Source organism: Strix aluco, chromosome 1 (genome assembly GCF_031877795.1).
Source record: "Strix aluco isolate bStrAlu1 chromosome 1, bStrAlu1.hap1, whole genome shotgun sequence".
Lineage (NCBI taxonomy): Eukaryota > Metazoa > Chordata > Aves > Strigiformes > Strigidae > Strix > Strix aluco.
Window position 1 is genome coordinate 43,565,997 of NC_133931.1, and position 22,112 is coordinate 43,588,108.

Here is a 22,112-nt window from a genome sequence, read left to right on the forward strand (position 1 = left end):
GCAATATGACTTATTTTCACTATGCAAGTTTTAACTTGCAGTGTTCTGCCTTGCTATCTAATATGATGTCTGATATCTTAGAAACCTTAGGTGTAACGGTTCTGTGACACGCAGTTAAATTCTTTCTGTATGGTTTCATTGTTTATTTCTGGTTGATGTGAAGGCCTATTTATATAAATACATGTTCTGTTTAAGGACTTTGACTTTTATACGGAATTCATGTTTTCAGCTTTATCAAAAAGTGCAGGTGGCTAGCTCTGAACAACATAATTTGAAAATGATTAAACTGAGTAGAAAGGTAATGGATAAATGACATTGGAACTTGACTATTACATTCTGTGCTTCTAATTCCAGTCTTACCAACAAGCTTCTGTTTGAATAAAAATGTCTAGTTGGAATATTCCCAAATTCAAAAGAAGCTGACTTAATCCAGATGGTAACTCTTGAGTTGGAAAGATGACTTCAGGTTGTTTTTGTTTTGTGGTGTTGTTTGGCTTTTTTTAAGGCTTTCCCGCTTAATGCTATTGCTGCACAGAAAGCTAAAATGATAATCACAGATAAAAATAGTTGTTTATGGCAGAGGCTCTGGGATTTGGGATATAAGCCTGCCCTTTATATTTGAATAGTCTTTGTAGTCAGCCCAATCTGAACTGGAAAGTGATCAAAGCATGTGAATTAATACTTTAGGTAGTATACCATCTAGAGGGAAAAAGGTGTAAGTGACCTAAACTTGAATACAGTGGTGGTTGTGCTTTTCAGTACATACAGTTGCATTACTTTGACCTTGCAAGATGAAGCCTTTTTTTTTTTTTTTTTAAACTTCTTCTTCGTCTGCTGTAGTGACACATATGAATACTCCTCCCATGTAGTAAGATCAGTCCTAGGCAATTTATGCTACTGAATGTAGGTGTAAAGCAGCCACTGTGTGGTAGAGCCATACTTTACTTCTTTGGAGAGATTATTTTGGGAATTGGTCAATTCTGTCACTTAAGAATTTAAGAATTTTGTAAACATACCACTTTGAAACCAAGTAGTTTGTTCTTAAAGCAAACAAAATAAATACATTTTTACTTTCCTAGAATTTGTTAGAGAAATCTACTGAGAGAGAAACTCGCCAAGAATATGCTCTTGCCATGATTCAGTGTAAAGTTTTAAAGCAGCTAGAAAATTTGGATCAGCAGAAATATGATGATGAAGACATAAGTGAAGATATCAAATTTCTGCTGGACAAGCTTGGTGAGAGCGTGCAGGACCTTAGGTATGCTTTGCGGTGTGAACTTAAAAAAATGCCATTATATGAACATTGGTAAAACTTTTTTTTTTAACATACAGACTTATGATACATAAATGCTAGTTGATAAGGTAGAGCATACAGAGATGTTGGTTGTATATACGCGTTTCCTATTCTAAGTGAGTATTTACATGCTGAATAGAAAATAAATCTTTACTTTTAATATGTGATTTTTGTAACTGATAAATTGTTAAAGGACTTCAGAGGGATCTTATAGATAGGTTTCAGTCTAAGCTGAAGACTACCTGATTAGAATACATTTGCTGTCCAGATTAACTCAAGTTTTTGCTAGTGTTTTTTAGTTTTAGTGTTCTTGCTCTTGTGCATAAATTGAACTGCATATTTGTAGTTCATGTCAAAGGTTTAATTGGATGAAAGGCAAGGACTGGGATTCTTGGTTGGGGAAGTTGAAACCTAGAAAACAGGCAAAACAGCCAATTAAATTCCCAAATGCTGTGGTTGTGTGGCTTGAGTCTTTATGTTTTTTTTCTACACGAATTGTGTTTTTGGGTAGGTGGAGGGGTATGTTTGAAAACAAATTTTTCTCTTGCCTTTCATGCCTTTCCTTATTTTTAAAGTGTTGAACCCTGAGACAGGAAACAGTTCTTAAGCTCTGCAAAGAGCTGACTTCCAAATGTGTCATAGCAAGTTGTGCTCCAGCTTTGTCTTGCTAGGGACTGGCTTGGGCACATGGTTCAACTCTGTTCATAGAAGCTCAGCCAATATTTCATTTAGGTCTTTTGTGTTCCAGTTCCTTTGATGAGTACAGTTCTGAGCTCAAGTCAGGAAGACTGGAGTGGAGTCCTGTACACAAGTCTGAGAAGTTTTGGCGTGAGAACGCTGTAAGACTAAATGAGAAGAATTATGAACTACTCAAGTAAGTTTTAAAGTCTTGACTCACATAATTCTTTAATATTTTCTGTGTTTAACTGAACCAGTATCTAATACAGGTTTTACATTTCAACACGAAGTAATGTCTAGAATGAAAGCAAGTCAGAACTTCTTGCTATTTTTAGAATGTATGGTCCTTACTCATGTATGTTTTGTTTTGTTCAAATGCAAAATTATTTGCTTTTACTGGTGAGAATGTATTGATGATGATAGAGGGAATATAGGTTAACTTGCATGCAGCTTTGTGCCGTTGACTCTTTTCATGCTTTCACTTGAAAAACAGCTATACTAATTGATGTAATTAAAAATGTTTTTACCATACCTTAGTCTTAGTTGTGTGTTGTGTGTTGTTGTTGACCTGAGTAATGAACTCCTGTCTTGAATACTTGGGGGCTGGAAGTTGTGGTACTGTTCCATGGAAAATCTGACTTGCTGCATTACGTTGCAATCTATTTTGTCTTGGGACTATTTGGTGTACTTAAATGGTTAGATGAAGTGAAGCTGAAGCTCATCTTTCCTTTTGGAGTCAAGGACTTATTTGCTGGCTTCTGAAAATATGTACCCAAAAGATTTCTAGGTCAAATAGCTTGTAGGAGCTCTTAGTTTAACTTCGTTGTCATTAAGTTTAATATGTGGTGTTCTTCCTATTCAGTATTTGCTAATAAGTGCCAGACCTAACAGAAGTCAGGAGGGCGAGTAGAGCATGTGAGATGTTTGAAGGCATGGCAAGAACAAGCTTTACGTGCATTTCGGTCTGCCCTGAAGCCTCACCAAAACAAGTCTGATAAATTCCTCCCTGTGAGCATATTGCTAAATGTATAGGATTATACGCTTAAAAATTTTATATGCTGTCAACTGCAATATGAAGATCAAGAGGCTTAGTATTTCCTGTAGCAATTGCAGTGTTTTGCTGTATTCATCTCTTCTGTTTCTGGAACTGTTAGGTAAATTTATTGTACTTGTGCTGCCAAAAGGACAGTCATCTACAGTAGTTTCTTTAAAAAAACTCCCAAAAAACCCCTCCAAAAAACCAAACAAAAAACCCCCACAGAAAACCAACTAGCCTCCCAAACATGTGGTGTGGAGATTCTTGCAGCTCAGAACTTCTTTTGCATTGTAAGGCATTTAACAGACAATCCTTTCTTTGCTTCAAGGTACATAATTTATCTTCCCTTATCTGCGACCTTACTTGTTTTCTAACTCTAATATATTTAAGCTTACTGTTAAACTTATTTTTTTTTCCTGCCTTTCTCTGTTATTAACTTCTTAAGCAAGTGATGCTGGACTTGTATTTTGTTCAACGATATTTTATGGATCTTCAGTGTTGTCTGAGTAGTGTTCAAGTTTCTGCTCCTACTTCTTGTCCGAATTAGGAATTCTTTTAAAATGAAAAGTGCTTCGTCTTTCACTTTCTGGCCTCTAGGGAGGCAGTGGCTGTGGTAATTTAATTTTACCAGAATGTGTTTCTTTAATTCCAATTGAATTTTTAACCTCCTTAACTATTTCAACTTGTTACTAACTTTCTGTGATTAGAACACGATTGTCATCTCAGGATAGATGAATCTAATTTTCCTGTGATCTGTATGTTTAACCTTTTAAACTTATGATTAGTGCCTTCACATCTGTGTCATTTTTTTTTTACACTCATTACTGGTAAGAGACTAGTGTTACTGGTACCTGTTTTCCACTAAAACTGATTAAACTACTTAATATTGTCTGTGTTTTTGGAGTAAGAGTTGAGAAACTCTTACAGCTCTGTGTTTCTGTTCATGCTAACAAAATAATATATGAAATTGGAGTCAATTACAAGGTATAGCTTTCATCATCTCAGTCTTTGAGTTTGGACAGAACTGCTTTTTAGTCCTCAACACTTGAATAAGTGATGTTTTTTAGATAAAGTTGATGGTCTTGAACCAAGAGAAGTTCACAGTTGCACAGACCAAAGAACTCTGTGTGCTGCTTTGTTCTCAACTGCTGGGATGCCTTTTAGTTTTTAAATGACTCTGTGTAACAGTGTTCTGCGTAATATTTTGCCCTTTTTGTCCTCTATCCTGCGCTGAGCTGTTGTAAGGTGAGGGGAAGAGTAGTGTTGGGGAAAGGCTGATAGATAGCAGGCTTATACCCCTCTTGCTGCATCACGAGCAATGTGGCCTTACCACTTTCTGAATCCATAGTGCAGGATCTTGAGTGCGGGAGGTGGGAACAGCATGCAAGCATGACTGGGGTCTGTCGTATAACAGAAGCAGCAGCATTTGTTGGCCTTGTGTAGGCTTTGTGTTTGTGTCCCACCTCTGCCCTGTCTATAAATATTTATATGTTGGTTAGTACAGTGTATCTTGAACTCAAAACTTGTCTTGAGATATTTTGTAAACCTTGGTTATAGGTATTTGTAGATGTGGCTCACTAAACTCACTCTAGTGAATCTTAATAATTCTGTTCATTAGGGCAGTATCTCAATTCTTTTAAGCATAACTGCACATTTGGGAAAAGTTCTGTTCTAGCTTTGCTGTTTGGGTGACTTGTAAAGCATTTTTATGGTTACAGACTTCGTTATTTTAAGTTATTGGTGATTTTAAAAAACAACGATGAAGAAACCCCAACAAAATCAATACAAAAAAAGCTCCCCTAAATGAAACCTGTGACTTGATTGTTTCAAATCCTTTCCCAGAATCCTGACCAAACTTCTGGAGGTTTCTGACGACCCACAAGTGCTGGCTGTAGCTGCTCATGATGTGGGAGAATATGTACGACACTATCCCCGTGGGAAACGGTAAGAAAAATACCAATATGTTGTTACTCAAGAGACCAGCTGTTAGGTGTTGAAAATGTGAGAAAAGCAAAACAGTGAGAAACCTGCAAAACACACATTTCCTTGACACAGGGCACCCAAAGCAAGCACAGGACGGGATGGAGGTCCAGTGATTTGTGTTTGTTGTGGCACCAAGGAGGAACACGAAGTGGGGCATAGGCCGCGCGGTCCCATTCTTTCATTTCAAGGACAGATTTATCTCCTATTCTACTCTTTTTGTCTTGAAAGATGATTTTTGTAGCAACCTTCCAACTTTGTGCCTCATCCTCCCTTTTTTCCCACACAACCCAGCTGCACCCCTCGCACCAAGTTGACCTTGCTTCTTGTCCTCCCTCTTTTTCCCACAAAAACTACCTGTACCCCTTGGCACCACGAAATGAATTATGTCATTACTCAAAAAATAATGACTTGACTACAGTCCCACCCACTCACCCATACCTACTAAGATAAATAGTACCCCAAGTTTGTACCTAACTTGGAGGGACGATAATCCAACACCAAACTGGAGGGACGGATCGACGGGTTTGTGCTCTCACCCCGCCCCCTGCCCCCAGAAGGGATGCCTTTTGGTAAGATTTCCTCAGCTGCGCTGAGTGTATACCCGGGAACTGTGTGTGTGTGATTGCAATACTTTTGTGTAGTGCTGTATAGCCAACCTGCAGTTTCTGCATTTATCGTAGGCAATCTTAAAGAGATGTTGCATGAAAATAAACAGTACTATTCGTGAATCTGACTGCTTCTCTTGAATGCAAGCAGACTTACAGTGTATGGGCTGTTTGGGCTGGGTTAGACCTATAGTGACAGCCACTAATCCGCACCAGTCGTGAATCTGACGGCTTCTTTTGAACGCAATCGGATTTACAGTTTACGGGCTGTTCGGGCATCTGAGTCAGACCTATAGTTACGACCCCAATTGGTATACCTGTTAAGGGATAAGTCCAGCCGCCCCTAGCCCCTCTAATCTCTGAGGACCGGCTAGAATGCAGGGGATTTATCTCTTACCAAACTTATTCTCACCCTAAATGCAACAGCAGCTAGAGTATATACGTTGCCTGTGGCTTTTTTGTTTATTGATATTAAAATATGCTACATAGGGATTGCAGGTTATGCTTAAGCTTAATTCACCAGGAAGGTGAGAAAACACAAACTAGATGAAATGAGAAAATACAAATTAGATCTTTGACTTAATATACTTAAGTGTCTCTTAACAGTGAAGGAAACCTATGTCTAAACAAGTCTTGAATAAGTTGTTCAGACTAAAGCAGAAGGCATGCACCAGAAGAAATGTTTATTAAATTCTTGGTAGCTCTTCTAATATAATTTTTACCCTCTGTAATGACTATTGGTCTATAATTATTTGACTTACAATAGGGATGAACTATTTCAACAATGATTAGGTCTGTTTCATGACTTAAGACTATTGAGACAAGATTTTTCTCACAAAGAATTTCTATTGTAATTTCAGTGATGTTAGCACAGATTCAGTTAGCAGTCTTTAGCATGTTTTTGTTAGCTACACAAATACACATTTCAGTGAAAGTTAATATTTATTGTAAACCTGAATTCCTTCAAAATATGCAGACAGACATTGCTATATTTTCTTGCTTTGTTTTGTTTTAAAAACCTGTGAACAAAGAAGTTTGCTGAATAATTGCGTCTCTAAGGTAGAGAGACCACTGAAGCAGAAAGGGACCTTTGGTTTTTGCAGGAACAATGCTTCTCAGTCACCCGAAGGGACATGTGACTTAATTTTTGTAGCAAAGAAGTGGCCTGTTTCTGGTTTCTGCATAGGGTTTAATGGGAAAGATGAGAATGGTCTTCCAGGCTTGTTGGGAATTTCATGAACACTTCTTGTGCAGACTGCTGTCTTGACAGTAGTAGAATCACAAACAACAGACTGAAACTTTGTGCCATATATATATGCTAGAAAGACTTGTTCGCTCTAGAGAGAGTCATGACCCTTGTAGTCTGGTAAGCAACTTGAAGTGAAGGTATTTTCAGATTATTGGAACAAATTAACTGTTTTCTAGGTCCACTAAGAAAGGTCAGAGGTGTTCGGTGTGTACCACTTGTACTGAGCAGTACTGTGTATTTGCTAATTAGCTCCTGTGTCTTGCGAAAGAGATTTGTGACAAGTGGTATTTGGAGGGGAGGCAAGATATCCTCCAATAAGGTGGAGACTCATACTGATGACTGCAAGTAGCAAAGCTGAAGGACTAATACTGGTTGTCCTTGCTTTGAGCTGCCCTTTGTCTGAAACCATTTTTGTTAGGCATTTGCCATAATCTTTAAACAGCTTGCACACATCTACAAGTGTGGCATAATGGTTGGGCTAGTATGGCCACGCAGTTGCTGGACCAAAGTGATGAAGTCAGATGAGTGGATAAACAGGACCTGTATCAGTCTGTAGCCGGGAAAATGTATTGCTGGTGAAACCACAGCTCTGCTCAGCTCTCAGGCTGTTAAACCTATTCACAGTGCGTCAGCCTTCAAAAGGAGTACTCATCAGCAAATAATAAGTGTCCTAGATACTATTCTAACCCACGTTCTTACAGCAAATTTTAGTACTTTAGCTGCTTTCTGCTTAAGGACTTGACTAATTTAGCTTTCTGTTCTGATGGACAACCTAAAATGCCTCAATCTCTTTTAAAGAATTTCCTTTGTAATCCACTGTATTCTTACTAAGTATAACTTCAGCAATTTTAGGACTAAAATCTTAAAATGGTGAAGGACTGTGTGTCAGTTCCCACATAATAGTCCATTTCTTACTACGATGTTTTTTGATACATAGCTGATTATTGTTCTCACTCCTGGTTGACGTTACACACTCTCATTGTATGACTCACTTTGAGAATGGATGCTACTTGTTGGTTTAGAAGAATAAGAGAATTCAAATGTCTTTAAATGTTGTTGTTTCCTGTGTTTATCCTTCAGCTCTTAACTTGGATCGTCCTTCAGCCTTTGAACGTTGAAGAACCTAAAACTTCTTGAATTTATGTGCTGCTCACAGCAGACCTAGAGTTACAGTTCTGGCTAACCTTTCTCTTTGACAAAAGAAAATTTTTGTTAAACTAAATACTACATTTTTGCTTGGCTGTTCTCTAATGTTGTCAGCTTAAATAATTTTAAGTTGTCTTTAAAATTGCACATTTTGGACAAAATTCTCAAGGCAATAGCACCGTGGGCTTCTAATAAGCCTCACCAACATGCATTTTTGTCAATATAGCAGCAGAAATAAAGTACAGCATTGGTGTTTGCTGTCACTGAAAATAAACACAGGCTAAACATCAGCATCCAGTACAACTTCCGTGTGGCCCAAGGGTTACTGTTATGTAAGATCAACACTTTTAGTCAACTGAGTGCCGTGAACATGGTTTTTATGTTTTGTATGTGCACGAGATTGACACCCAGAGCCATTCCCTTCCTTAGCTCATGATTCAAAACCAGCTTAATTGCATTCCCTTTTTCACCTTGGTCTCCTTCTAGATATGTAGTGTGGATTTTATACTAATATTTTCTGCTATAACAGTCTAAACTGCTCTCATTGGTCTTCATAGAATCATAGAATGGTTTGGGTTGGAAGGGACCTTAAAGATCATCTAGTCTTCATCTTCTGTTTCCTCTTTCTCCCTTTAAATGGGTCATGTTAAAATCTGTCTCCAGAAACTTGTTTGAATTGCCACTGTCTTGGCTTAGTGCACTGTTACTATGGGGAGCAGTCCCTGTAGTGGATGTACACATACTGTAATTGCCCCACTGGGCTCTTATTACTGCTGTAAAGTAAGCAGAAGTTGAGGAGAGGGAAAACAGAACTAAAAGTAGTGTTTTGAGCAGGTTTGGAACTTGAAGGAACAGGATTCACTGTGAACCTTCCTCACAGTTACTTACCTTTCAGTCTAAAACACATGGCTGGGAAGTGATTTCTACCGGTCGGCAGCATTATGCAAGAATGGTAACACTGACTCTTCATATTCTTGGCTATAATATCAGTGATGTACTGTCATCTGAAATACTCTATTACCATTTGTGATTGTAGGACTTAAACTTTTCATTTTGATTCTTGCATGCTCCTAGCGTAAAGGAAGCTTTAGAGTTTAATGCCTCTTTTGCCTCCTTTCAATTCCTGAAAATTCAGTGTTCAAGTTAGTCCTGTAACGAGGAAAAAAATTCTTGTTTGTGTTTCATAGTCTTGTCTTTGTGTGCAGTGGTCTTATATTTAACTCGTGATTAAAAATGTGAGGCAGCCTAAGGCAGGCATAAAGGTTTTTTTGAATCTTATATTACTAACTTGTTGAATTCTTGGCAAGGATTTCCAGCTTAAAACAATTGCACTTTTCTGGATGCATTTCTGTTGTATGAAACATCCTTAAATGTTTTGATGTTGTGGGGAAATAATGTTCCCTGTGGTCTCCAGGATGGTTTTGACTGAGTTATAAAATGAAATGGGAAATTCTCTTTTTCATCTCCACACTATGTCTTTATACCTGTTCTGCAGCTTACAAAAACATGTTGTGTTGTGCAGTAGTAATGGATTAATTTGGCCATGAAAAGAACAGTAATAAAAGCAGGTAGCTAATGCAAGCTTAGAATGGCAGGATAGCATCAGGTTGAGAGTAATGGAAACAATAGCCTCTTCACAGGATATTATGTTTAGCTAGTCAGTGACCTGTGAGAGAACCGATGTAAAAAACCATATGCAAGTCAGTGAGTAATCAATTTATATATTCCTTGCAAATTCTCTCCAAATTTACTTTGTTATGACAGATCAAAATGCTGCATGTAGAGTCTCATCTGGAGAGTGATACTTTTTCAGGTTTTAAGTGTGTTGCCTTCTATTTTTTTTAAATGATATATTCATGACACGTGATACAAGTTTTCATCAGTATTTTGTGTGGGGTTTGGTATAGCTATTAAAAAAGATATTGCTGACTACTGTGGTGAAGTTTGTAGTGAAAGATGGAGCTCAAGTCTATCTTTTTTCTGGAAATGGTAATTTAGCAGCCAGTTCTGTATCTTGTGCAGTTCTGTATCTTAGCAGCCAGTTCTGTATCTGTGGCTCTAGTACAGTTTGGATGGCAAAAAGCACGATGAGGAGTACCAGGTGGATGGCTTAATAGGTGTTGGTGTGATCACAAGCATTTTTTCTGGATTAGGCAGTGCTGGCCTGGATTGGGGCTTTATTCTTGCAAAAAATTGAATGACCTGGTTATCATCAATTTATGGAGGAAAGGGCACTACCCCCTCCTAAATAATAGATAGTGCTGTACCCTGCTAACCCTTTCAAGCCAATATTGAGTTGTTTAGCAAGCTGGGTAAAGTAAATAACCTTCTTTGAAAAGGTCTCCTTTCTTGGTTGTCGTTTATTTCAAAATTTATGGAAGTAGGTAGTGGGTAGCAAACAGGAGTTCAATACAAACACTTTCTCATGTTGTGAATTCTTAAAAAAAAAAAAATAAAAAAACCAGTAGGTAGTATGAGAGATCTGCATTTGTAACATGTCAAATAAGATGTATATGTAGGAAATAAATACTTTCCAAGTCACATAATATTTACTTTATTAACTTAACCTCTTAAAGCCTTGAACATGAAGTGGTTGGATAGGATAGCTACCCAGAAGCTGAAGTAATGTCAAAAAAACTGCTCCTCTCCTCTCTTTCAGAGTGATTGAGCAACTTGGTGGTAAACAGCTGGTAATGAACCACATGCATCATGAAGACCAACAAGTTCGTTATAATGCACTGCTGGCTGTGCAGAAGCTGATGGTTCACAACTGGTATGTGAAGATTATTTAACATATCACTAAAAATAAGAAATATTTGGTGTGGAGAGAATATTCAAGACAGTAGATTTCTTTAAGGGGGGAATAACATTTTTATGTGGTAAGAGTGCAGTTGTTAAATAAGAGCAATATGGTGCTGATGTGTAAGATCTTAGCTACGTTTTCTGTATATTTTGGTTGCAGTTGAATTGAGTAGCTTCACCTTACATGATTGAATGTCATATGAGTAATTAACTCGAACAATATATTTTAACTTATTTGAACTGCTTAATATTCAATCCAAGCTGTAATTTTAGGCTTGTACTTGTTCAAGTACTTAATTGGCAGTTGCTTTGCAAAGTTCATGCCTGACCATTCTTTTGCATTGATGTTCTTTGCTCTACTCCTTTCCCCCACTCTACACTGTTATTTTTTCTGTTGTCATTTTAAGGGACGCAAGTGCAACTTTTCTTGAGCTCCTGGAGTAGCAGAAGCTTGTGGGCTGCTTGGTTAGTTGAAAATTACTTGCTGGTACCTCTTTCATCAATTGCTGAGAACAGCATTTGAAGTGAGGTTCTTCTTTCACTGTTTGTTGACTAACTCTCTAATAAAATTCCAAAACCCTGAAGTCCTGGCATGTTCTGCCACAGAACTTGCTGGTGGGTGGCACTGTCTTTCCAACAGCATTGAAGGGCTGAAGTTCTGAAAAACTTTAGTATTCACACAACAACTTGGTGTAGCTTGCCAAACTAATTAGGTATGCTAAGCATAAAACATGGAGAGTTAAAAATACTAATGAGGGATTCTTAATCTGATTATTAATTATGATTTCACCAAAGCTCATATTTCTAATTTGGCATTGCCTTAGAGAAAGATAAAATCCAACAATACATCTCAGTACATTGGAACAAAGATGTTGAGATACAAACAACTAATTTAATTTTGAACTTAAACAACCTTTTATTTCCGAAAAGCTTGGTGTTTGGAAGTACCTATAACTTGTGCCAGTTTTCTCGCTTCTGACATGGTGTGATCTTTTTAAAAGGCTGAGTAGTGATGATGCTAACAATGTGAAAGTGGTAGGGGAACAAGGTTTATCAAGCACATTCTGACAGGTTAAGACATCTACTTGCTGTAGAAGACAAGCTAGCCAGGCTGACAAAAAGCTCCTGTCCCCTCTCCCTGCAGTGTATCTTCTGTAAAACAAAGCAACTTTTCCCCTTTTTCTTCTAAAGAATATGGGGTTTTAACTCTCATGCATGTTATATTCCTTTTATCCTGCTTCCCCCCTCTCTCATACTATGGGAACCTTCTACAGCAGCGAAATGCTAGACATTTAAATAACCTACTATGACAAATCCAGTGTTAATATTCTTCACCTGTAGGGAGGACTTTGGTAAATAACATTGAATTTCTGAGTGTGTGGAGATGGAGACTAAAGTGTGGTCATGTGCAACCTAATTTTGGGTCATTACTGTATATTACACTCCTCCTGACTTGTAAGTTTGGTGATATGCTGCTTTTCTCACTATGCTGTTCTGATACATTTGAAGCATTCTGAGTGTTCTAAGTCAGCCATAGCTAAACAGATTACAGTGTGGAAGGTTTAGTTAATGAATTTACCTTCTGCAGGAGGGGACAGGTCTTACTTCATGTGTGTTCTGACGTCTTGTAAATTTGGTAATAAAAATCTAAAACTCTGGTCTTTCTCCAGCACAAACCTCACTCGTCGTAAAAGTTTTCTAGGATGCGTAACCTGGCTTTTTCCCATTTTCAACGTAAGCCTCTGGGACACATTGTCCTTGGCTCGTATTTGCCAAAGTAGTGTTCCCCCTGGAATGGACATGAGATAGCTTGAGCTAAGGAAACAACACATCGTTTGTATGTGGGAGGCTAGATCTGTCTTTGTATAGATCTGGCTTTTGATGTGGGTCATGAGCTCTTCTGTTTCATAGCTTGTATGGGGAGAAGAGAGAGCAGAGTCCCCTGATGGCTGCACAGTGCAGTTCAAGCGCCTACTTATTTAGCTTTGATTTGTCATAAGATGGATTACTTGGCAACTTTAAGGTTTTGCTTACCTTGGTCTTCAGAGCTGGGGAAACAATAAGCACTTTACCCCTTGCTTCCATGTGTTTTGGAATTCCAATTATTTCACTTAAAGCAATTTGTTTTTTTCCTTGAATTTGATTGGCATGGAACAACTCTGCATTTCTATCTGACACACATGTATGACAGAGGTAGTCAGGCTCTTCCTAGATCTGGAGGCTAACTGAGAGAAGGATTAGAAAATAAAGGTTTGCTTAGCCAGACTGAGGCTTGGTACAAGTGCTGTACGTGGAGTAGCAGAGCAAGGAAAATTTATGGTACCTGAACCAAGGGAGTGTCATGGGGCAGCTGAAGTGGCATTCTGCTTAAAATGCAGCTGTATCATTAGACTGTTAATAACTCATCTTGGAGACAGTTAACTCCTAAGTAATTTCAATAGTTCATTACAGGTGGCTCAACTGGCTTTTCCTTGGGGGGTTTTAAGTTGGGGATAAATGGGGAGAAATCAGACTCTCAGGCATTCTGTTAAATAGTGAAGCTAGATTGGCAAAAGCAGTAACTGCTGTCAGCTTTTCAAATCAGGTAAGTTCAGGTGAAATATTCCAGTTTCATGTGCAAGTTAAATGATCATGCACTTGATGAAACAGGGAGAAAAGGTATCTTTTTAGCATCACTTAATATCTTTAAATGGTAATTAATTATTAGGTATTAGGAACTGTTTTGGGGAACCTAGTGCTGGTTGGAGCAATGTTTTTAATGATGCAGACTTCAAAAGAATCAAATCATTAAGTTCTAAACTGACAACACTTACATATATCACTTTAAAGAAACCTATTATGTTAATCTCTACAGGTGAAGCAGGTGCCTTTCATGTGCATTGTGGCACAAGATTTTACTGAACTTCAGGGATGGGATGTTGTGACTAAAAGCACCTGCAGTTAGAAGCCCAGGTTCCTTCTATGAACAACAGAGAGAAGCAGGTTGCTTTTTAGGGCAGGGCAGAGCAGCTTCAGTGCCTGAAGTTGAGCAGTGGGAATAATCTTCTGTCTTTGATTTGCAAACCTATAGTCTCCTGGTTTAATTCTAAAGGGTCTAATTCCAACCTTCTATTGCTTCACTAAAATAGGAGCTAGATGAAGAGCTAGATGAATTCTAGATGTTCTGTATTTACCGTGTAATTTATTTACGGCCTTACTGGTCATCTAGAACGTTGTGCATTAGTTTCCACCACTTGCTTGTCTTCTAGCTGTGTTAGGTCTGGAAAGCTTGCTCATGATTCATGTAGTAAGTGCAGCATTTTACTTTTTTCTTGCTCTGTCAGTTGGGAGTTGGGGGCCAGAGGTCAGAAATAAAAGAGAATTGTTACAATATTCAGTCTAGCTGACCTGCAGAGATGGATCATGTGTGCTCTTTGTTCACGTGAATGTAAAGTGCAGTGGCTTAACCTCTATAGCTCAAATATTCAGTATTCATGCAAGTGCTACTGAAACCATAGTGGATCTGATTGCAAACTTGTTTGTTTTTCCGCTGGCTGAGTCAGCATAATGGCAAAACTCGTAGCATCTTTTGGCAGTTGCTCCCATTGACTAAACTACCAGACTGTGTTGCCTCACCTTTCTGTTTATGCCGTAGTAGTGAGCTGCTGTTAGGGAGGGATTGCATCTCTAGGCTCAGGTGTGATGCCTCATCTCTACAGGATCCCTTCACCTGTGCAGGCTCTGACCTACAAACTTCCTTTAAACAGGCAGACTTTTAGAAAAAACTGCTATTCAATGAGTTGATACCAACAGGGAGAGTATGAGTATGCTGGCAGCTGCTAAACAATTGGAGTTAGGATGCATCACTAATGCAGAATCAAGTATGGTATTGGAGGTAAAATAAATAAACGGCATACTGAATGAAGCAACAAATTCAGATAAGCTTTATATGATTTTCAGAGTGCACATCCCAGACAAAATTACGTGCTTTCTTTTAAAATGACTAGTTATGCAGAGAGACATTAGAAAAATCTTAAAACTGCCTAGGATTTGCAGTGTGCTGTATTTAGAAGCTGTTGTTCTATAGAGTTAGCATTGAACATTCAGTATTTGTCCCTATTCTTCTTTGGTATAAACTTTGTTCTCCAAAGCCCATGTATCTCCTAAGATAGCCCCCTGCTGCTTTTTTTTTCCTATCCCAACACTACAGAGTAGCCTTAAATCTTGGTAACAGTGCCTACATGATAATGCAATCAACTGTATTTATTTATCCTGTTTCTTAGCCTTCATCATCAATACAGTTCCTTTTTAGTGGTTAACAGAAGTAACTGTAGGTACTCATTTGGCATGGGGAAGCTGGATAAGAGCTTTTCCATTGTCCCTGGACTTAAACCTCCCACCTGCAAATGAATGACCGAAATAAAAGGTTTTGTAGGGAAGGTACTGTACTATCTACTGTGTGTCCTTAGAAGTTGAATATGTCTGTAAAGGCACTAAGTACCTACAAAATATGCTACTGCTCTGCCTTCTCAGAGATTTCTGCTGAATACACTGTGATGTGGTTGAATTTCAGTAAGCCGTGAGCATACATCTGAACCAGTGTAAGCTATGCAATAGTTGTACACTTACAGATTGTGAGCTTGATTAATTTTCCTAAGTAATTGCATAGGAATTTCATATTCAGAATAGTTCATGTGTGCTTTAAGAATAAATAACTTTGCAGGGTTATGATGCTGTGAGCAGAGCCATGTGTGCAGCAAGTGTCAGTTGCTTCCAAGGCTGCGTGTCAGACAACAGAATCTGTACATGCATGTAGGTATGAAACAAAGACAAAAAATACTTAAGGAGCAGGAGGAGGTTTGAGTTTGGAAGCCCTTCCATAGTTGCTGGCTGTGCTTTTGGATGGCTGTCAAAATTTGCTTATTTTGGTGGTACAGCTTTGAGTCCTGCAAAACCCCAAGAGAGCAGCTCATTTCCTTCTTTGCCATCAGCAGTTTCTACTTTGAGGGTGGTAATCTGCCGATTATGATCAGGAGTCATACCTATTGAGTGCAGCCCAAGCATTAAAATAGTGTGATTCTGCAGCAACACCTGATAAAGCTGTGAAGGAAGGTGCTAAATCATAACATATGGCTCAGCATACAAATTATGTGTCATTTTCTTTGCTAGTGCAGTTTGAAGTTAACATGATACTTTATAGGAATTTTGCTGTTCTAGATACTTTAAAACTGAGAAAAGTGCTGTTGGGTGGTACGGTTGTGATGCTAATCTTCATGGTGCAATAGGAGTTGTAATGCATAGGGACTAGCTGTTCAACAGGACAGTAAACTGAAAACTGTTTTTTGAAATAAGAAAAATAAGAGTAAGATTTGCAATAAGGACTGATCTTTTTTCTTTTTTTAAATAAAGAAAAAATGCATACTGTTGAGTTGTGGGTTTTTGGGTTTGTTTTTTTTTTTTAAATGGCTTTATTCTGAACATTATTTCTCTGAACTGCTTCTAATGCTTAACCTGTGTAGGTTGAAATACCTGTGTAGTGAGAGAAACTGTGGTGCTAAGTGTATAATCAGCAATGGAAAAAACGCCTACATTTCAGAGGTCCTGGAACCTCTCTTTCAACTGATACAGTGGTACAATTACTGAAGTTTATTTTCTGGAACAAGGAACAAGCCAGATATTACTAATAGTCCTCTTTCAGCTTCTTTGAGGTTCGCTGAAGTGTTGAGCTGCTTTCACAGGAGACAGTGAAAAATGAGAACAGTTCAGAAGAATTGTGCAGTGTTTTTCCATAGAATTTAGATATTGTTGCTCCAGACAAATGCTAAGAATTTGAGGGGGTGTTTGTTCCAGTGTTGAGAGGACAGGTATAAAATAAGTGACTTAGTGCACTTCAAAATACAGGTGAGGAAAACACTGTAAAGAAAGTGTTGGTATACAGTGGCCCTGGCTTGAATATCTTTTCTTTCTTTCAACTTGAACGTATAGTTCTTCAGTAGGTGTCTATTTTGCTAGCCTGTGGGTTAAATTGCTGGTATGTCTGTTGGTATTACTTGTGTTTATGCAGCTGGGTTATGGGAAGAGATTCTTTTAAATACTTTGCCACAGCTTCTAAGATGTATATTCAGCAAGCAATATCTGTGTGCCTTGTGGGTGTTCTGTAACAGTTGCCAGGACTTCTAAATACTACCACTCGGCTTTTTCTTTTCCAGACAGTTTTTTTGATACTCGGTTTGTACCTTATTTTCAGAGACATACATGATGGGTACCTAAAGCTTAAGTACTCCTGTAGTAGCTCCAGTTGACTGTTGATGGTAGACATTATTTGAATGAATAATTCTAAACTTAAAGCTTTTCCCTCTTTCTCTACTTCATACTTCCCACCACTGTCCTACTCTCCAGAATGTTTCTTAATCTAATTTTTTGTTGCATTTCAGGGAATACCTTGGAAAGCAGCTGCAGTCAGAACAACCTCAAACGGCCACTGCACGGAGCTAAACACTTCCATCATTTCATGCTTATAACTGCAGTATGTTTGTCTTTAATATCAAGGAAACACTGAAATCACATGTTCTTTGCTTGCTATTAGTGCATAAACTTTCCAGCTTTCCTCCAGTGTTGTTGGCTTAGTAAAAATTCGTTTGTTCAACTAGTTCTCATGATTATGCCTATTAGCTTCCTGTTATATTCTGAATGTATATGAGGAAAATGTGGCTAATATATTGTGTTTGTTTTATGTATTTATTCTCATAATAAAGAATGTTATTAAAGGATATTCATTCCATATTATAATTAGCCTAGAAAAATTGTTCTTGTCTTTTAGTGGGTTATCAGGGTTGTCACTTTCCAAGAAAAACGAGTAGTCCCTATATGTCTCCAGACAAATTAATAAAGCTTTGACTTGGTGTTCTGTAGGAAATGCAGTAGCCTGAGAAATGTTGATTATCAGTACTAAAATATATACCAAGTCTCAAGATAGTGTTAAAATTGTATATAAAAGCAAATGTATGGGGGTTTTTTTGGGGTGGGGTACTCCTCTCTTGTTAGAAACTACATTAAAAAAATCTGGATGTGAGAAGAGGAAAAGAAAACAAACACTCCTCTAATGAAAAAAAAGGCAAGCTGTGTAACAGTGTTAAGGCTGTAGATCAGAGGTCAACTTGTGTTTGTTTTTTTATGAATAACAAATGTGCAGTAGCTGATGAACTTGGAATTTCATGGAGTGCTTTTGTTATTGAAAATACTTGCAAATGTTAGGATTCTGGTGTAATTCTAAAATCCATTGTATTTCCTTTATATTACCCAAATAATTTGGCTATCAATCTTTTCAGTGTTTTGTAGCTCATGATAGTAAAAAAGATCGTCAATAAGTCAAAGATGATATTGGATTGGCATGTGAGAACAGTCTTGTTGCATATATAGAAGCTTGGCTCGAGGCACTTGCAACACAACAGTTGATGTTCTTGTGGTTCATTTTTAGAATGGAAAAAAGAGATGAGAGAACATGACTTAATCTCATCAGTAGTCTTGTGTGGTGCAAGTCTCTGAGGTAGCTTAGGGTACTTTGTCATCAAGTGAAAAATTGGAAAAATCTTTCTTACTGAGTCTGGATTGTCATCATATATAACTAAAATTTTGCAGTGGAGAAAAGACTTTTAAGGGGTGACAGTTTGTGATGATTTCTTGGCCTGTTTAATTAAAATTGGATTGTGTAGATTAATGACTATTGCTTACTTCTGCATATAGGAGGCATAAGCTTTGACACTGAAGTTAGTATCATAAGAATAGATGCTGAAGCCTGAAAAGAATTAAACTAACTTTAGTTGGAGTGAAGGTTATCTGAATGGATCTTATCTCAGTGCTGCATGTTGCTACAGTGATGAGGGATACTGGTGGTGTGAAAAGCTGTTGGGAGAACAAGAGTGCACCTATGATGCCAGTTTTATCTTGGGTCAGTTGAATGCTCTTTAAATAAATCTGAGTCTTTCCTGCTTTCCACACTTCAATTTGCACCAATGATGGTGTCAGTGCATGAATGGGGTTCTCTGATAGTTGAACTGTGGGACACACATCCTGTGCATTTTGGCTACTTGGCAAATGTTCAGTCCATCGGACCAGGTAAGATTTTGTTTGAAGTATGGCCCTTTGAAATGCATGCTGAGTGAAAACTGAATTCTTAGCGCCAAATGTCTTGCTCTTCAAGTCAGATTCTTGTGTCACACTTCTTGCTGATGTAAGCATAGCCTAAGATTTGTCTTGAAGATGCTGTGAAAGGTTGGTCCTATGATTACAGCTGTAATGTTGGGCACAAGAACCATGACAGGGCATTAATGGGAAAAGAATATACCCCCATCTTCAAAACCAGAAGTTGGCATTGTTTTCTTTTTTGAAGGGAATGCTGAAACACTGCTTGGTAACCTGATGGCAACCCCTCCTCTTTTCTGGGAGCTAGAAATAACCAAGCTATTCATAACATTAAATAAAATTGCTCACAGGGGTTGTCCTGAAACATCTAAATATTGTGTTAATGTATTACACAAATTCTCCTTTCCATTGCTTTGCTAGTATTAATCGTAGAGTGATTTGAGTTGGAAAGGACCTTAAAGATCATCTAGTTCCAACCCCCCTGCCATGGGCAGGGACACCTTCCACTAGACCAGGTTGCTCAAAGCCCCATCCAGCCTGGCCTTGAACACTTCCAGGGAGGGCACAGCCACAGCCTCTCTGGGCAGCCTGTGCCAGTGTCTCACCACCCTCACAATAAAGAATTTCTTCCTTGTATCTAATCTAAATCTACACTCTTTCAGTTTAAACTTGTTACCCCTTGTCCTATCACTACACTCCCTGAGAGAGTCCCTCCCCATCTTTCCTGGGCATAGTTTAATTCTTATGTGGTCTGTTTCCAAGCTGTGTGATACCTGGCATTCTCCTCCATTTAGTAAAGAAAAGCTTGTGATGTTTCACTTATATCAGTGTGCAGTATTGATACTCTGGTGCCTATGAAAACTGAAAGCCATGAGATTTCCAGCCCCTGGTGGTTAATGTTTATGTGGCTCAAGGGTTGTGATCTCAGGAGGATCATACCAACAACTGTACAGTAACAAGCCCGGAAACCTGGTGGGGAGGGGAGGGTGGGTAATGGAGGACCCTTCTGTGCAGCCGGTAATTTGGACTGTGAAGTTGTCAGAGCTGAGACTTCTCCAGGAGGCTGAGTGCTCACCCTCTCTTAGAGGTCCTGGGGAATCTTGACATAGCAGAGAGCTGTAGGTTCTCCATCTCCCATCCTATGGATCCAGGCCTATACCTGTAGTTGCTGAAAGGCCTGGATCCATGGTCCCATCAGAGAAAATGGGGCAGAGCTGTCCTGGAACTTTTAACCTTTGTAATCAGGAAACTCAACCAAAAGCTTTTGTTGAGTTTCAACTAATTCGTAAAACTTTCTACTGCATCTGGGTTTTATCTGACAAGATACAATTAGCTTTAGCTTTTGCTACTGAACACTGTTTTTACTATTCACCTGTTTGCATTAGCTCACTTAACTTGCTCAGCCTCATTCTCCCAAAATCTGGCATGGGACAGGTAGGTAGATGCCATGGTGGCAGATTGAATGCTTCAGGGCTGTGTGATAACAGTGTGGGTAGAGCTTGGTGTTAGGAAGAGAAGTGTGTGCCAGCAGCTTCCTTCCTTCCCTCTGGTGACATGAAGATTTAGAGATAACTGGAGATTAGCTGTCATGGACCAGATGACTAACTTGCTTTTAAAGCAAGGAGCTGCAGTTACCTTTCTCCAAATTATGGTAATCAATCTTCTCTTCATGAAACTTTTCTTAATTTTTCTAATTTTTGTTTTCACTCGTTGCATCCAAGAATAAATGAAGTTTAATTTTTCTATAATGAAAGTGACTGAGTCTTTGAAATCTTTATAAGCTGATTTTCAAGTTTTGCATTTGATGTTTCTTTTGCTTTTCATGATACATCTGGTAAATGATTTCCTTAAACTTTGGTCTCAGTCTGAAATCTAAATGGGAAATAAATTTGAGTAAGTTTGCAAGATGCAGCAAAGAATTTAAACCTCTCAAAATTCAGTGCAGGAGGGATGCAGGGAAGCATGACAAAGAACAGTACTGACATCTGGAACTAAGGCAGGAAGATGCTTTAATCATATGCTTAATGCATGTTTATTCCCACAAGCCATTGGAGATCTTAAGACCTGCAGTTGCATGAAGAGGAGGCCAGATCTTGGTCTTGGCCAGTGAGAGCTACTCTGCTACAAACAAACCAGGGCTGAGCAGGGCCTGGGCCCTGGACGCTTGCATCAAACCTCTTTTCAGTATCTCATCAGAATTGCAAAAATGTCTTTGTGCACCTGCATGAACAAATGAAGATTGTCAACAATTTCTAATACTCAGACCTGCTGGGCCAATTTTTATTTATTTATTTATTTATTTATTTATTTTTTGGTGAATGACATGCTAGCTTTAGCCCAGTAATTGTCAAGGGGTCATAAGAAATCCTGTTGATTCATCTCTAACCAAAAGCTCTTGCTTTTCCCTTTGGCCGCTTCTGCAGAGTAGTTGTGAGTTGTCTTTTTTAGAACGATGTGCTGCATCAAAGAAGATGATAAGAACAGAGCTAGTGCTCTCATGATGATCAGGTATGTTAACTTAATTATATTCACTATCTCTTAGACTCCAAAATGATTATTCAAAATATCTGAACTGCTGTTGAAATTTTCAAATGGCCAAGGGTATCATCATTCAAATACCATAGCAGCAACCTTGCTTGCAAATGTTAGGTGCAGCATTTAGGGAGTTCTGTGGGAACTCTTCTTTCCTTGGGGTATGCATATTTCATTGGTATGGCCAGTTCTGAGATGCATCATATATTGCTGAACACAAAAGATGTGCTAAAAACTGTCGATATCCTTTAGGAATATTTTTCATGACCTGTTCCTTGGCCTTACTGCTGCTTCTAAGCTAAGTAAGGAGCCTAATAAAAAACAGAAATGAAATAATGTCTGACTGTTATGCAGAGTGTCTTGTTTCTGTTACTTGTTTGTATCCAAGAACACTTCTGTGCTATGGGAATGTAATTTTTCTTGAGAGGGAAAACTTGAAAAAATCCTCTTCAAGTAAAAGTGGGCAGTGGGACAATATGTATATATATTTTTTTAGCCTGATAATCTCACAGGTTTTCCCAGAAGTGCACAATTTGTCCCTCTGCAAATTTAGTTTTCATGCAGAAAGGAACAATTTAGTTTTTCATGAGTCATCTTTGGTGCTGTTATGTGCATATTAATGATACAATTCTTTCAAGGCTCTTCAGTTAGTTTGCCTTGTCTGGA

At 38.4% G+C, this 22,112-nt stretch overlaps 1 protein-coding gene across 3 annotated transcripts in view; it reads left to right on the forward strand.

Annotated features, from left to right (window-relative positions):
- Window positions 1-17,561, forward strand: part of ATP6V1H (ATPase H+ transporting V1 subunit H) — a 49,535-nt gene extending 31,974 nt beyond the window's left edge. For all 3 annotated transcript variants that reach the window (XM_074819163.1, XM_074819174.1, XM_074819183.1), the window contains exons 10-14: window positions 1,080-1,258; window positions 2,043-2,168; window positions 4,851-4,952; window positions 10,651-10,764; window positions 17,207-17,561. In XM_074819163.1, coding sequence (XP_074675264.1) covers window positions 1,080-1,258; window positions 2,043-2,168; window positions 4,851-4,952; window positions 10,651-10,764; window positions 17,207-17,267 — 582 coding nt within the window. In that variant the 3' untranslated portion in view covers window positions 17,268-17,561. The remainder of the gene's footprint in view (window positions 1-1,079; window positions 1,259-2,042; window positions 2,169-4,850; window positions 4,953-10,650; window positions 10,765-17,206) is intronic.
- Window positions 17,562-22,112: the final 4,551 nt, after the last annotated feature.